At 40.4% G+C, this 16,256-nt stretch overlaps 1 protein-coding gene across 4 annotated transcripts in view; it reads left to right on the forward strand.

Annotated features, from left to right (window-relative positions):
* The window catches only part of LOC149163435 (Peroxisomal membrane 22 kDa (Mpv17/PMP22) family protein), a 152,309-nt gene extending 138,553 nt beyond the window's left edge, over positions 1 to 13,756 (forward strand). For 3 of the 4 annotated variants that reach the window (XM_089431710.1, XM_089431711.1, XM_089431709.1), the window contains 4 exons: positions 12,753 to 12,825; positions 12,987 to 13,079; positions 13,212 to 13,298; positions 13,463 to 13,756. In XM_089431710.1, the coding sequence (XP_089287836.1) occupies positions 12,753 to 12,825; positions 12,987 to 13,079; positions 13,212 to 13,298; positions 13,463 to 13,558 (349 nt within the window). In that variant the 3' untranslated portion in view covers positions 13,559 to 13,756. The remainder of the gene's footprint in view (positions 1 to 12,752; positions 12,826 to 12,986; positions 13,080 to 13,211; positions 13,299 to 13,462) is intronic. The other variant, XM_089431712.1, reaches the window with a different exon arrangement.
* Positions 13,757 to 16,256: the final 2,500 nt, after the last annotated feature.

The raw sequence follows: 16,256 nt of genomic DNA on the forward strand, positions 1-16,256 counted from the left end.
TGTAGCACTTGGAGTTTTGGGATGTTTGAATTTTTTGTATATATTGGGGTTTTGGGAATTCTTTCTATTCATTTGTGCAGTTGAATCCTCAAGCCATCAAAGAGAAGAGAATCAATTTTTCTGTGGAGGATCTAGCCCCAAAGCTAGGGTTTGAAGGGTTTTCACTTCCAAACAAGACGTCCAACCTTATGAGGAAAATCGTTGGGTTTCTCGAGGCAGATCTAGGCCTAGGAAGGCAAGATCTAGCCTCTAGCCCTCCTCCAACCTCAACGCTCAAGCAAGAAAGGAAGACGTTGGCCTTAAAGAGGTGAATTTTGGTATTTTGTGGTGACTTTTTGGGCATTTTGGGTTAAATATTTTGGTGTTGTAGGTATTTAAAGTATTTTTGGGGCCTATAAACCCTAGCCGCAACCCCTTTTCCTCATTTGTGTGAGCCGCTGCCCTTGTTTCCTCTTGCCGTAGGACTTTCTAGGCCCTAACCCGTGAGCCACAACCCATTTTCCTCCTAGACGTCAGCCCTAGAGGGCCTTTTCCTTGGATGTCAGCCCTTTTAGGGCCTCATCCTAGTAGCCGTAGACCCTTAGGGCCTTGAATCCCTTACGATAGCCTTTATAGGGCCTCTTCTGCCTTGCCGTGGCCTCAAAGGCCTTCCTTCCCTTTGTCGTGGCCTCATTAGGCCTTCTTGCCCTCATCGTTGCCCTTTCTTGGCCTCCTAGCTTGATCACTTGCCTTTCTATCCCTATCGTTTGCCCCCTCGCCTAGCCCTAGCCTCTCCGCCTTTGCCATATCACCTTCATCTCCCTATCGTTTGCCCTGCCTAGGCCCAGCCACTCCACGTTTGCCATATAACCTTCATCTCTTGGTTAGCATTGGTATTTTGTCTAACAATTTGTTTTGCAGGGGTATCAAGTTGTTTTGGAGCTAATTTTGGTGGTTGCAGGTGGGCAATCTCTTTGGGAGAGTTTCACAAACAAACTAGCCATCAAACAAGGCCATTAGGCCTAGTGGTTTGCCCTCTAACTCTCTTTTTGCCTCATCATTGTTTCATATATAATTATGAAGCATATTGTTGACAGTGGTAGGTTAAAGGCCTAAACACTTCTAAAATAATCATAAACTCATTAACAATTCACTTAAGGCAATAAACATTTATCTTGTGGTTCTATTGGTTGCATATAAGTAAAATTTGGATGACTGTGGTTGAATTTCAAGGTCTGATATAATCACCTACAGTCATACTAAGTCACCTACAGCAGTAGAAAAAATACATAACATGGCCTAATAAGTAGTTTGCAGTCATCTCTTATCATTCGTAAATCATTTTTATGGTTGGGCTTGCATTTGCTTGGCATCCGTTGTGATATTTTGAGGGACTGTTATGTTAAAACTTAATCGGAGCTCTGATATCTGCATCTTAAGGTTTGATCATAAGCTTGACAGTGGTATAAGAATTAATTAACCATCATGCCATCTCATTTGTGAGGCGTTTGCACTGTGGGGTTAGTTCATTTCTTGGTGTATCTTGTGTTTTGAGAGGACTGTTGTGATCATCTTCTTGGCTGCCATCTCTTGCATCCATTGCACTTTGCACTCAAGCATTCACTGTTTGCATCCTCATCTAACTAACAAGATAAGTGCTCTAAAGTCAATTGGCATTCTTGATTGAATTAGCATATCTTACTCTCTCAATTGTCATTAACATCTAAAGAGTAATATTATTGTTGAATGTTACGCTCTCTCTCACATTGACATTGAAAGGCATTGATAGATTGGATAGCTAAGATTGTTATGATATTGGTCTTAAAGGAATTCTTACCTATCATTCTTATGAATGTTATGCTCTCTTTCTCTCATTGACATTGAAAGGCATTGATATATTGGATAGCTAAGATTGTTATGATATTGGTCTTAAAGGAATTCTTACCTATCATTGTTATCGTTAGATATTGGATAGATAGTTACATTGCTCTTCATTGTTATTGCGGAATAAGCATTTCTTGCGAGTTTATATTTGTAATAAGAGCACTAAAATTGTGATTGCAAGTGAGCTTCACGTCTGCATTTATAACCTTGCAATAGATAGTTACATTGCTCTTCATTGTTATTGCGGAATAAGCATTTCTTGCGAGTTTATATTTGTAATAAGAACACTAAAATTGTGATTGCAAGTGAGCATCACATCTGCATTTATAACCTTGCAAATCAATTCACTCTTAAAGCACCTAATCAATTATCATATTGTGATAAGAGCAATTTTGGCATCAAAGTAATCTCAAGAAATTGCCTATTGTGTTGAAAGATTATCACTGTCTATTTGACATTCTTATCTCATTAAGAGAAGCATTGGATTTATGCGTTTATGATATTTTTCCATTGTGGGATTGCTAATTAATTTTGAAATTGCTTTCACATAACATTTTCTGACACCATCTATTTGGTTCATTTAGCACTACTTTTGGTGAAGATTGTTGCTCTAATAGCTAAAGTACTTCCTTTGCTCTTAATTGAATATTGCTACTTGGATAATTCACTTTTAAATACTTGAAACAGTTAACAATCTCACCTAAAGTAATCACTCATCTTGCACTTGCATTTCAGGACTAGCCTTGCATTAATTAACTTACCTCCAAGCATAAGCTTGGTTGAAAGAATCTAGGACCACCTTTTTCATCTGGCTTGCGAACATTTAGCACTACTTTTGGTGAAGATTGTTGCTATAATCGCTAAAGTACTTCCTTTGCTCTTAATTGAATATTGCTACTTGGATAATTCACTTTTAAATACTTAAAAACTTAACAATCTCACCTAAAGTAATCACTCATCTTGCACTTGCATTTCAGGACTAGCCTTGCATTAATTAACTTACCTCCAAGCATAAGCTTGGTTGAAAGAATCTAGGACCACCTTTCCCATCTAGCATGCGAAATCTAGACCCTCTCTTGTGGTTAACACAGTGACCTTGTAGTCATTGGAGCCACGGTCTCTACAGCGTTGGAGGCATCGGGTGTGTAGAATTCCAAGGGAGGTATCGTAAAATAGCCTTTGCTATCTTTTAAAACATCTGAGATAAAGGACTCACATAAGTAGGCATTTAACTTAAAATTAACCAAGACTTCGCACTTCACATAGATCTGGGTGTTGCATTTCGTATAGGATAGTGTGCATCCTAAGCTAAAACTATTCATTTGGTAACTTGGTAATCAATTTATATTAAGCAAGTAATTTTGACTCCATAAGGCACTGGTCTCTCAAATAATTTAATCTAATTGTGCTAATAATTAAGCTTGCTAAATCATCATTTACCAAGTTGCTAGGCCATTCAATTGTGTCTCCCGGACTAGTTAGTACCCGACAAGTCTCTCATTTCATAAGGACTACCCCCCCTAGCCTGTTGTAGGAGACAACTAGAACAGGGAGGGCGAGATCAGAGTGATAGCCCCCGCCCTGAGTCGTTGCTGCCATCACCTGTACAATTTGGGTGACAATAGTCCCAAAAACTGCTTGGTGATGGTTGGGACCTTATATAGACTGTTGACTCCAATCTCTCGATATTTGGTTGGGTCCTGCTCGGATGACCATGATCAACCTCGTTCTGTTGGTTTGGTCATGTCTTAGACAACTAGAACAAAGGGGGTAGGGACCAAAGTGACAGCCCCCGCCCTGAGTCGTTGCTGCGATCACCTGTACAATTTGGGTGACAACAGACCCAAATGCTGCTTGGTGATGGTTGGGACCTTATATAGACTGCTGACTCCAATCTCTCGATATTTGGTTGGGTCCCGCTTGGATGACCACGATCAACCTCTTTCTGTTGGTTTGGTCATGTCTTAGTACGTTCTGCTTGGGCTTGTGCCTCTTATGTACTGTTTTGGTTGCCTCCAAACTTCATATGACTTTCTGATTTTGGGTGTTTTGGCATTTTCTAGTCCTTGTTTTTGACTTTCAACCTCTGATTCGTGGGTACTTTGGCCTAAGCCAGTCCATATAATCTTTGGTTTCAGTTTATGGTTTGTGGATGCTACATGCGCAACTTGCCCTTTTTTGTATCAAAGCAATGCATATATTAAATTTTAACATTAATAGTCAAATGAACAAAACTAAGTTCGTTTATGCCTATTCAAATGGAGGACCATGATGGAAATTTTCAGATTTGAGGCAAATGAAGGCCTTTCTCGATGAAATGAAATTCAGGTTTGACTTAAAGGCTCCGGACGCAATGGAACACTTCAAATTCCTTCATGATGCATGTATATTGTAGAAATTTCTGTTTTCCCACCCCGGTTTTCAGTTTCTCCTTATTTCTCCCATATAGTTAAATGCCCTTTCCCATAACATACATTTAACAAGTTGGAAAAAATAAATTTGCTGAAAACACAAATTCTGGAAATTTTATAGAATGCTGGAAATTGCAGAAATAAAAATCAGCAGTAATAAACAGCCATTAAAACACATTTAAACACTGAGATTTTTGGTCAATGTGACCTTGGAAAAACCGCCTACAACTCTTGGGGAAAACCAGTTCGAGAGCTCTTCTTTATTTCTGAAAATGCCTTTTTCACAGTGAGAAATATTCAGCAAAAAATCAGCAAGCAAATTTACAACTTATCTCTTTTCCCATGCCTCACAGCAAACTGGAAATTACAGCAAACAGGACAACAATAAATGTTGTACGGCCTCCTCGATTTTCGTGCCCACTTTCAGCATTAAATGCTGCTGTACGGCCAGCATTAAATGCGCTGTATGGACTGCAATAAATGCGCTGTACGGCTCTCGTTTTGTGTGCAAAAAAATCAGCAAACTGCTCCTCGATTTTTGTGCAAACCACTCGAAAATTGTGCCAAAATCTGCCTTTCACTGTGTGCTGAACCAGCTGTAAAAATCTGCTCAACTGTTGCCTTGGAATGTGTGCCAAGCTGCTGTCTCCTTCTCCTCCCTGCTCAGAAATCTCTCTTGCTCTCTTGCTCTCCTTCTCCCAATCTGCTCATGAAAGAATGAATGACCTTTTCCTCCTTTCCTCATTTAATCTAACTCCAAGTGACTTTTGGGTCATCCAAGTGACTTTTGGGTGATCCCTAAATCCAATGGCTGAAATAGATTGAGATCTAAGGTTGAGATTAAATGCTCATTTGAATCTCACTTTTTATTTTTTAATTCACCCCACTTTAATAAAGACCCACTTAGTTATTTATTTCCAAAGTCACTTTTCCTTTCTAATTTTTCATTGACTTTATAAAAGTCACTTTAAAATTAGACTTAGTAACTTTATCACTTAAAGTCACTTTTAAATTAGATTTAAGTTTATAAAAATTATAAAGTTACTTTAGGAGAAAAATTAAATTCTTTTGGACACTTTTCCCTAGGCCAAAGATCAAAGCCTAAGGGAACCACCTGTCCTCCGGTACCAAATTTCAACACTCCCTCTTACCGAGGAAGGTGTTCCTCACCACACCCATCTTGTCTCTGAAGTAGACATGCTTGCCCCGTGGTAAGGCTTTGGTAAGAATATCTGCAACCTGTTCATCAGTTGAAATATACTCAAGCTTCACAGCTCCCTTCTGAACATAGTCTCTGATGAAATGATATCTGATCTCGATATGCTTTGACCTGTCATGAAATACTGGTCTCCGTGAGTTTAATGCAACTCTGGTTATCACAGTAAATCGCCGAAGGTCTCAACGGCTGACCAAATAAGCCAAACAACATCTTGCGAAGCCAGATAGCCTCACAACTATCTAGACTGGTTGCCATATACTCTGCTTCCGCTGAACTCAATGCTACTGACTGCTGCTTTCGGCTGAACCATGACACTATTGCTGAACCCAACCCAAAACAACACCCTGAAGTGCTCTTCCTATCAGAAGCACAACCTGCCCAATCAGAATCAGTGTATCCTACCAATCTCACCCCATCTCCCTGCCTGTAGTCCAGACCATAATCCACTGTCCCCTGCAAGTACCGCAAAATGTGTTTTGCAGCCACCTAGTGAACCTTCCTAGGCTCACACATAAACTGACTCATCGTGTTGACTGCAAAACATATATCTGGTCTAGTGTTGACCAAATACATCAAGGAACCAATCAGCTGCCTGTACAATGTGGGATCCACCAACTCGGAATCCGAAGCATGAAGCTTCTTCCAGTTGGTGATCATCGGTGTCGACATGGGTCTACAATCCTCCATGTGGAATCTAATAAGGATGTCCACAATATACTTCCCCTGCCCCAGGAAGAAATGCCCCTCCTCCTGCCACACCTCCAAGCCCAAAAAGTAATGCATCAAGCCGATGTCCTTCATCTCAAACTCCGTCGCAAGATCTCTCTTGCAGTGCTCTATGAGTCTCTCTGCACCTGTAATGACCAAGTCATCCACATACAACACCAGAATGAGAGGCTCCTCACCAATCACAATAAAGTAAAGGTTCGGATCTGCCTCACTCTTTGTGAAACTCATCCCCTGCAAATATGTATCTATCCTGGAGTACCAAGCTCTGGGAGCTTGCTTCAGGCCATAAAGGGCCTTCTTCAGTCTGCACACATGGGACTCCCTCCCATGCACCTCAAATCCCTGTGGGTGCTCAATGTACACCTCCTCCTGTATGAAGCCATCGAGAAATGCAGTCTTCACATCCATCTGATGGATCTTCCAACCCATCTCTGCTGCTATCGATATAATGGAGCGGATCGAAGTATATCGAGCCACGGGAGCGAAGGTCTCCTCATAATCAACTCCCTCTACCTGGGAGATCCCTCTAGCCACAAACCTCGCTTTGAATTTCTCAATGCTACCATCTGCAGCATGCTTTACCTTGTAAAGCCATCTAGAAGTAACCACGGATTTGCCCTCAGGCCTCGACACCACCTCCCAAACATCATTCTTCATGATAGAAGAATACTCTTCCTGCATGGCCTCTCTCCAGACCTGCTGGCTAGCTGCCTCCTCATAGCTAGAAGGCTCATAGTCAAGGATGCTGGTAACCATTGCCATATAGCTACAAAACCTCTCAGGTGGTCTACTCTCTCTGACCGGCCTCTTCGGCTCAGCAACAGATGTGGCATCTCTCAAGGTGTCCTGAAGCCACTTGGGCTTTCTCTTCCCTGAGCATGCTTCTCCCATAGGAGAATGAAACTCCTCCTCCTCATCACCATCAGTAGCCTGAACTCCTGACTGTCTGTCTGCTGTCCTTCTGCCTGCACCTGAACCTGTAGAAGCTGAGGTACCGTGTGAACTGTCCATCAGTGGACTCCCTAGTGAACTGCTCTGCATGTTGCCCGGAGCACCACCCCTCTGGCTCGGCAAACCACTGCTCACTGACGGACCTGACATCCTCATAGATGTACCTCCGGATCCTCCTGATCCCTACCCACTGGATCCCTGCGACTGACTCAACTGCTGCTGAGTGTCTGGCTGATCCAGATACTCTAACTCCTGTGACCTCCTAAAGGCCTTGTCCTCCTCGAACTTCACATCCCGTCTGACAACAACTCTCCTCTGTGCAGGAATGTAAATCCGAAAGGCCTTTGAGGTCTCATTGTAGCCCACAAAGATACCCTTCTTTGCGGTGGGCTCTAGTTTGGTCCTCTTCTCCTTGGGTATATAGGAGTATGTAGTGCATCCAAAGATATGAAGATGACCAATATCAGGCTTCTTCCTAGAGAAAGCCTCCTCCGGAGTCATGTGCCCCAAGGCACGATGCAGACTCCTATTCTGCAAGTAAACAGCTGTGTTGCAGGCCTCTGCCCACAAGAACAATGGCAACCCCTAATCATGTAACATGGCTTTGGCAGCCCCTATGATGGATCTGTTCTTCCTCTCTGTAACCCCGTTCTGCTGGGGGTTGTAAGGAACAATGAACTCCCTCCTAATGCCTGCCTCCGCACAATATTCAACAAACTCTCCAAAGGTGTACTCTCCTCCATTGTCCGACCTCAGGAACTTGATCTTTCGACCTGTCTGTGTCTCCACAAGAGCTCTGAACTCCTGAAACTGCTTGTAGACCTCACTCTTCGTCTTCAAAAAATAAATCCAGGTCCTCCTAGAGTGATCATCAATGAATAAAACATAATACTCATATCCACTCAAGGAAACATGAGACATCCGACTGCTCACATCAGAATGAATCAAATCAAGTATCCCAGTCGCTCTGTTATCACTGCTGGGAAAAGGGGATTTGGCAAACTTGCCCATCGCACAACCTCTGCAAGTATCAAAGTGATCAGTACTGAAATCTGGCACACCTGTAGTGATCTCCTGCAATGTCCTCAAGGCTCCATGATACATATGTCCCATCCTGCAGTGCCAAATCTCACACAGCTCAGAACTGCTAGCTCTGTTGTCGGTACTACTGCTCAATGCCAAAAGGGGCTGGAATGCAAACTTGTACACCTTTGCATGGCGTACACCTATCACTCTAGCTGAATCAACTGGAGTGCCCCTGGGATACATCAACATCTGTCCTCCCCTGAACAGTACCTCATATCCTCTGTCCTCCAAAGCTGAGACGGATATGAGGTTCTTCCTCATCCCTGACACATAAAGAATATCTGACACTTTCAAGGGAGGTTTGGACTCCCTCTGAAATGTCAATGTCCCCACCCCGACTGCTCTAACAACTCTGTCATCACCGAGTACTACCTCTATATCACTGCCACTCTCTGAAAGCTCTAAGAAGTACTCACGGACTCCTGTCATGTGACGTGAAGCCCCACTGTCCACATACCAGATACCTGAAGATGTTCCGCTAATCAAGGGAAAAACATGCTCCCTCTGAACTTGTGTGGCAGGTGATTCTGCACTAGAGGACTCACACGTAGTGAACGCAAACTCCCGGTCAAAACGACCTGCAAAGTCCTCAATCTCTGCTGAAGCTGCCACGTCTTGGTTCTTCCCCTTCTTCTTCTTCTTCTCCGGACACACTCCGGACACACAACTGCATAGTGTCCCATCTTTTGACAATTCCAACACTTCACCTTGGAATATTCCTTCTGTGTGTTACCCTGTTTACCTTTACCTTTGCCTTTGCCCCCACCACTACTTGTGGAAGCCTGCTTCTTCCCTTTGCCTTTCTTGCCTCCTGCCACCAGTGCTACATCCTCATCCTGCTCAACTGGCTTGGCTGCCCCAAGCTGACATTTCCTGATCTCTGTCTGAATGCAATCATCCCAAAACCTCTGCCATGTGAGAAGGGTTTTACGTGCACAAACCCCATCAGCAAAGTTCAACCATGAACGGGGGAGGCCATTCACTGCAATCTGCACCAACTCAGTGGGTGGAATGGCCTCTCCAATTGTTGCCAACTCATCTGTCACATTAGTAATCTTTGTGAGATATTTAGCTGCACTATCATTACCCATCTTAATGTTCTTCAGCTTTTTCTTCAGGACCATCTTCCGGTTCTCATTGGTACTCTGGTAGAGATTGGACAATGTTGTCCACATCTCATGGGCATTGCTCTTTCCTCTCACATGAGGAATGCAATGGTCTTTGATTCCGTCTAGAATCAACCTCTTACCTTTGTTGTTCTTTTTATTATAAGCTGCCAACTGAGCAGCATCAGTAGGCACAACAACAGGGTTCTGTGTGATATGCACTATGATATCCCAGAGTTCTGCCTCCTTAAAGATACTCTGCATTCTCTCATTCCAAACGCTGTAATTTGTATGCCCATCCAGCCTATCCTCCACCCTCAATCCCAATGACATCCTGCTGTCCTAAAACTGAAAAATAGCACTGCTGTAGTAAAGATAAAACTGCTGCTTATGAAAAAATCAGCTTGCTGGAATTTTCTGAGTGAAAAATCAGCAGCTGTAATTTTTTCTTTTGCTGTCCCAAACTGCCCTTCAGCACTCAAGCTCTGATACCATGTAGAAATTTCTGTTTTCCCACCCCGGTTTTCAGTTTCTCTTTATTTCTCCCATATAGTTAAATGCCCTTTCCCATAACCATACATTTAACAAGCTGAAAAAAAAAAAAAAAATTGCTGAAAACACAATTTCTGGAAATTTTACAGAATGCTGGAAATTGCAGAAATAAAAATCAGTAGTAATAAACAACCATTAAAACACATTTAAATACTGAGATTTTTGGTCAATGTGACCCTGGAAAAACTCCCTACAACTCTTGGGGAAAACCAGTTCGAGAGCTCTTCTTTATTTCTGAAAATGCTTTTTTCACAGTGAGAAATATTCAGCAAAAAATCAGCAAACAAATTTACAACTTATCTCTTTTCCCATGCCTCATAGCAAACTGGAAATTACAGCGAACATGACAGCAATAAATGTTGTACGGCCTCCTCGATTTTCGTGCCCACTTTCAGCATTAAATGCTGTTGTACGACCAGCATTAAATGCAATGTACGGACTGCAATAAATGCGCTGTACGGCCATCGTTTTGCGTGCAGAAAAAATCAGCAAACTTCTCCTCGATTTTTGTGCAAACCACTCCTCGAAAATCATGCCAATATCTGCCTTTCACTGTGTGCTAAACCAGCTGTACAAATCTGCTCAACTGCTGCCTTGGAATGTGTGCCAAGCTGCTGTCTCCTTCTCCTCCCTGCTCAGAAATCTCTCTTGCTCTCTTTCTCCCAATCTGCTCATGAAAGAATGAATGACCTTTTCCTCCTTTTCCTCATTTAATCTAACCCCAAGTGACTTTTGGGTGATCCCTAAATCCAATGGCTGAAATAGATTGAGATCTAAGGCTGAGATTAAATGCTTATTTGAATCTCACTTTTTATTTTTTTAATTCACTCCACTTTAATAAAGACCCACTTAGTCATTTATTTCCAAAGTCACTTTTCCTTTCTAAATTTTCATTGACTTTATAAAAGTCACTTTAAAATTAGACTTAGTAACTTTATCACTTAAAGTCACTTTTAAATTAGATTTAACTTTATAAAAATTATAAAGTTACTTTAGGAGAAAAATTAAATTCTTTTGAACACTTTTCCTTAGGCCAAAGATCAAAGCCTAAGGGAACCACCTGTCCTCCGGTACCAAATTTCAACAGATATTGTGATAAATGAGTATTAGGCTCAGATCTTCAAGATCTAAAAACAAGAGCCTCAAAGGTCTGAATCCATATTATTGAAGCTCTCCAATACTCAACACAACTACCAGGTCCGATTGTATAAAGAATGAGCAAGTGTTTGAGTTGCATTTAAAATGCATTCATATCTATCACAAGCTACCTTCAATCAAAACAAAAGGGGTTAACCTCACAAGTGCTCTAATACCATGTTAAAATCACGGGTTGGTAACCAAAGAACGAGCATGATAGAGATAACTCACACAAATTAAAGATAGGCAATGGGATTTATGTGGTAAAACCCTCAGAGAGGAAAACATCCACAAAGCAACAAAAACAAGAGTGAAGGCCTGCATCCTGTACAATGCCGTTCCCTTCATCATGCATCATCACACCAACAGGTAAACATCCACAAAGCAACAAAAAGAAGAGTGAAGGGTTAACCTCACAAGTGCTCTAATACCATGTTAAAATCACGGGTTGGTAACCAAAGAACGAGCATGATAGAGATACCTCACACAAATTAAAGATAGGCAATGGGATTTATGTGGTAAAACCCTCAGAGAGGAAAACATCCACAAAGCAACAAAAAGAAGAGTGATAGCTCACACAAATTAAAGATAGGCAATGGGATTTATGTGGTAAAACCCTCAGAGAGGAAAACATCCACAAAGCAACAAAAACAAGAGTGAAGGCCTGCATCCTGTACAATGCCGTTCCCTTCATCATGCAGCATCACACCAAGACGTAAACATCCACAAAGCAACAAAAAGAAGAGTGAAGGGCTACATCATCTACAATTCTCTTCCCTCCATCATGCAGCATCACACCAACCAGTGCCTATCACTAACAAATGACCCTCCTTGATCTTTAAATAGATTGATCTTTAAATAGAGATAATCGACCAATAAGGTGAAAGGACATGGATAAAATGTCATGAATACCCAGAATATGAAGACCATGGAATCACCTGTGTGCAAATGGAATCACCTGTGTGCAAGATATAATGGTGACCATTGCATCATGAAGTGCAAAAGAACACTAAAGAAACACACTAGAAGTCACATGTCTTGTACATTAGACCAAGTTCATCTTAAGCCATACCTAATGTCAAATACCCTAGCATCATTTTCCCTTGAGAACAACTTGGGACAGGATGAAGGATAGGAGAGAGGGAGAAGGAAGCGGGGACTACACCTACACTAACTTTATTCACATGCGCAAGTTGATGTTGGTCATTATATCACACAAATTACACAAGTCGAGACTCGGGTGCATGTTATAATGAACAAAATTGATAATTAGAGAATGTAGTGACTTCAGGGAAAAGCTTTATCAGATGTTTCCCGTTCATTTAACTGAAAGTTTCAATCCCAGAATATATGCCGAAGAAGATGTGATTTTAATGTTTTCATATAAACTGGCCATAAATGGGTTATTGAACCATCAATAACAGTCCAGAGTGCTTCCTTTGGAGTTGATAATTATTTCCCTTCTCTTTTTGGATTGATGTGGCACTAGAAATTGATATGCTATGATGCTGATCTGTTCTTTTGGCTATTTGATAATTTCTCAACTCTTCCTGTATCTATTGAGTGTTTCCATAAAATCTAGTACAGTAGCAAGAAAAAGTAGATAAACAAGGAAAGACGGGATTATTCGAGGGGCAAAGCAGAGTGGAAATGCAGATTTTCAGGTTCACTATATCCATGTAATCCTTGGTTTTGTAGGTATCTTTCTTTAAGTAAACTAGTTTCGGGATCTGGAGCATATAGCGCAGGCTTGCGTCTTTTGCTTGATCAGGTAAGCAGGTTTGTTATTACTAGTAGCAGTTGATTTATTATTCTTTGTTATGTTCCTCCAGAGCTGACAATATTACTAACTGAATGGGTCTCTAGACTATTATTTTATTGAAGGCCATTTGTAATATTAGGAAATCGTTTTGATTGTGGCTGCATATACAGTTTTTGTTTTCTCCTCTCTTTATTGGTGTGTTTTTCGCTTCCCTCCTGACATTGGAGGGACGGCCATCAGAAATACTCCCCAAGCTCCAACAGGTGATTTTATATCTCTTATTTACTTCTTTATGTTCTGAGAGCCTATAAATAACAGAACAAAAGCTGCATGATATTCATCTTTAGTTTATTTATGAATTTTAAGATGATTTCCCTCTGCTTTATGAATGGTAGGATTGGTTTGCATCGGTAGTGGCAAACTGGAAACTTTGGATCCCTTTTCAGTTCGTGAACTTCCTTGTTGTTCCACAGCAACTTCAGGTGTGTGTTGTTAATTGATATTGATGATTGAAAACATGAACTGTTTTTTTCCAGTTTGAAATATTTTTCCTTTTATTTTGTTTACGCGGTTATAGACCAGGGTGCAAGTGATGGAAATATGCTTATCTCATTTCTCTTGTTTAATAACATTGTGCACGGAGCAGGTTCTTGTAGCCAATGTTATTGCTCTTGCCTGGAATGTATACCTCTCATTTGCAAGCCATAAAATTGTGGTTCCTACAGAATCATCTGGTTCTTGAAGTTGCAGTTTGCATACATGCCAGTGAAGGCAATATAGATGATTTACATGGTACATTTACATTTCCGCACTGAAATATTTTAGCAGTGCTGTAATATTTGTATGATTTCTGGTTCTAGCTCTCAAAGTCAAAGCCATCTTGATCTTGTATGAAAATACATGCATATCATATTTATCATGTCAGAAATAATTTATGTTATGTGGGGGTAAAGTAATGTGTCTCTATAATTTTATATCACAACTGTTTAGTTTCAAGCAATCTATCCAAGATTATATCACAACTGTTTAGTTTCAAGCAATCTATCCAAGATTCGGAAACTGGAAAATGGGAAACTGCAGGAAGCAGGCTTTTGAAAATGGGAATGGATGGTGCCCACTATGGGTTGAAAATTTAAGGTAGACATTCATGGGAAGCTGCAGGAAATGCGGAATCTTGGCTAAATAAGAAAACCACAGGAGTAGGGAGAAACGAGAAATGAAACTTCCATCATAGAGTAAGGATTTCGACGTAAAAATAATAAAATCTTCATAGGGTACTTGACAGCCATATAAAATCGTAAACGTGATACAGTTTGATGCATCAATGTTAGATTCTTTGTTGTTAAATTTAAAATATATCAACTCTTAGATTCATGATGAAATAGCAACAACAAAAGTAAACTATCTCATAATATCAGAAGTATAACGAGATGCCTAACGATCCCATCATAACTGAAAATGCAGAAGTAAATTACAATACTACATGGTTATGTTTCCAACCGTTGCTATATGTCGGTTTAAAATGATATTATGAAATCCCACTTAAGCTTGCGGAGATGTAAAAAGTCTATGAATGCACTTTATGTCGGTTTAAAATGATATTATGAAATCCCACTTAAGCTTGCGGAGATGTAAAAAACCTATGAATTCACTAGAAGTGCTTGGTAGGATCTCAGAGACTACGTAATTCAAAGCAAGAGAAACACTGGAAATTGGACTGCCTAGACTGGGTCAATACCTCTCTATAAAGCGATCACTCGTTCAAATTTCTTTCATTCTCACCAAACCTTACTTTTATGATAAGAAAGAAAAAATGATTTTGCTAAGAAAATGTGCTCTAATCTCGAAAGAAGATCACGACTTAAGCTTGCGGAGATGTAAAAAGCCTATGAATGCACTAGAAGTTCTTGGTAGGATCTCAGAGACTACGTAATTCAAAGCAAGAGAAACACTGGAAATTGGACTGCCTAGACTAGGTCAATACCTCTCTATAAAGCGATCACTCGTTCAAATTTCTTTATTCTCACCAAAACTTACTTTTATGATAAGAAAGAAAAATTGATTTTGCTAAGAAAATGTGCTCTAATCTCGAAAGAAGATCGCGAGAGAACAAGGAAATTGAATGGTAGCAAACAATGTCAAAAGGAGACCACGAGAGAACAAGGGGATTGAATGGATGCTAAGGGGATTGAATGGATGCTAATATCACTCTTGATATCACAAGGGAATATCAATCAACCAAAAAATCTACAATCCCATTGAATGAAACCAAATATCTACAATCCCATTGAATGAAACCAAATATCATAATATCAGTTATGATAACAAGGGGATTGAATGGATGCTAATATCACTCTTGATATCACAAGGGAATATCAATTAACCAAAAAATCTACAATCCCATTGAATGAAACCAAATATCAGTTTTGATATCACAAGGGAATATCAATCAACCAAAAAATCTACAATCCCATTGAATGAAACCAAATATCTACAATCCCATTGAATGAAACCAAATATCAGTTTTGATATCATAGGAAACAGATATACAATCCCATTGAATGAAACCAAATATCAGTTTTGATATCATAGGAAACAGATAAGGGAACACGGGTATTGAATGAAACTAAACAATCAACCAAAAGATCTACAAAAGAAATAAAAAAACATTAAACAAGTGCACTGTTGAAAATGCAACAAGATGATGGAGCTTAGTGAAAAGAAGTCGCCTTCACTAAGTGGGCCCGCAGGCTATTTTTGGCGCAAAGTTTATTTTTAGACTATGTCTATTTGTTAAAATTGGACAACTAGGTCCAAACTCCATGTTCTGATGCTCAGATTAAGAGGCTAATATTTTTGTTGGATTCCTCTTTCTGAGAGGTGTAAAATCCATATAAAAATAGTCTTAATCCGATGAGCAGAACTTATATTTTGAATTTATTATTCTTAATAAATTATATGTGCAAGGTCAGCCAGTTTTGTAATGTAGGCTCACATGCCCAACAGATGTGTCACACACCCTCATTGATGGATATATATACAGGAAAAGTTGGAGAGAATTTGAACACAACACAACTCACATCTTCCTTTCCTCATCCTAAAAGTACGAGCTACCTGGAGGACGAATTTCAGCCACACGTGGGAAGGACGAAGAGGATTTTTCTACTGCTAGGGTTTCTGCTGCTAGGGTTTCGCAGAAGTTTGACCAGCGTTGACTTTGGTCAACGCTTGGTCCAAACAAGCTGAAAACTTGTGGGAGGTTCGATTTTTGAAGGCCGTACTACCTGGCACAAAAATCGAGGTCAAAGGGTTGACCGTTTTGCTACTGCGTTGACTTTTAGCTTGCTGCCCTTGCGTTGACTTTTCAGGACAGCGTTGACTTTTGTAGAACTGACTTGGGTTGACTCATCTACTGGTTGGAGGGTTGTTGTGACACATGT

This window comes from Pinus tabuliformis, chromosome 5_1, assembly GCF_031772625.1.
Source record: "Pinus tabuliformis cultivar Carrire ecotype Pingquan chromosome 5_1, CPIR1, whole genome shotgun sequence".
NCBI lineage: Eukaryota > Viridiplantae > Streptophyta > Pinopsida > Pinales > Pinaceae > Pinus > Pinus tabuliformis.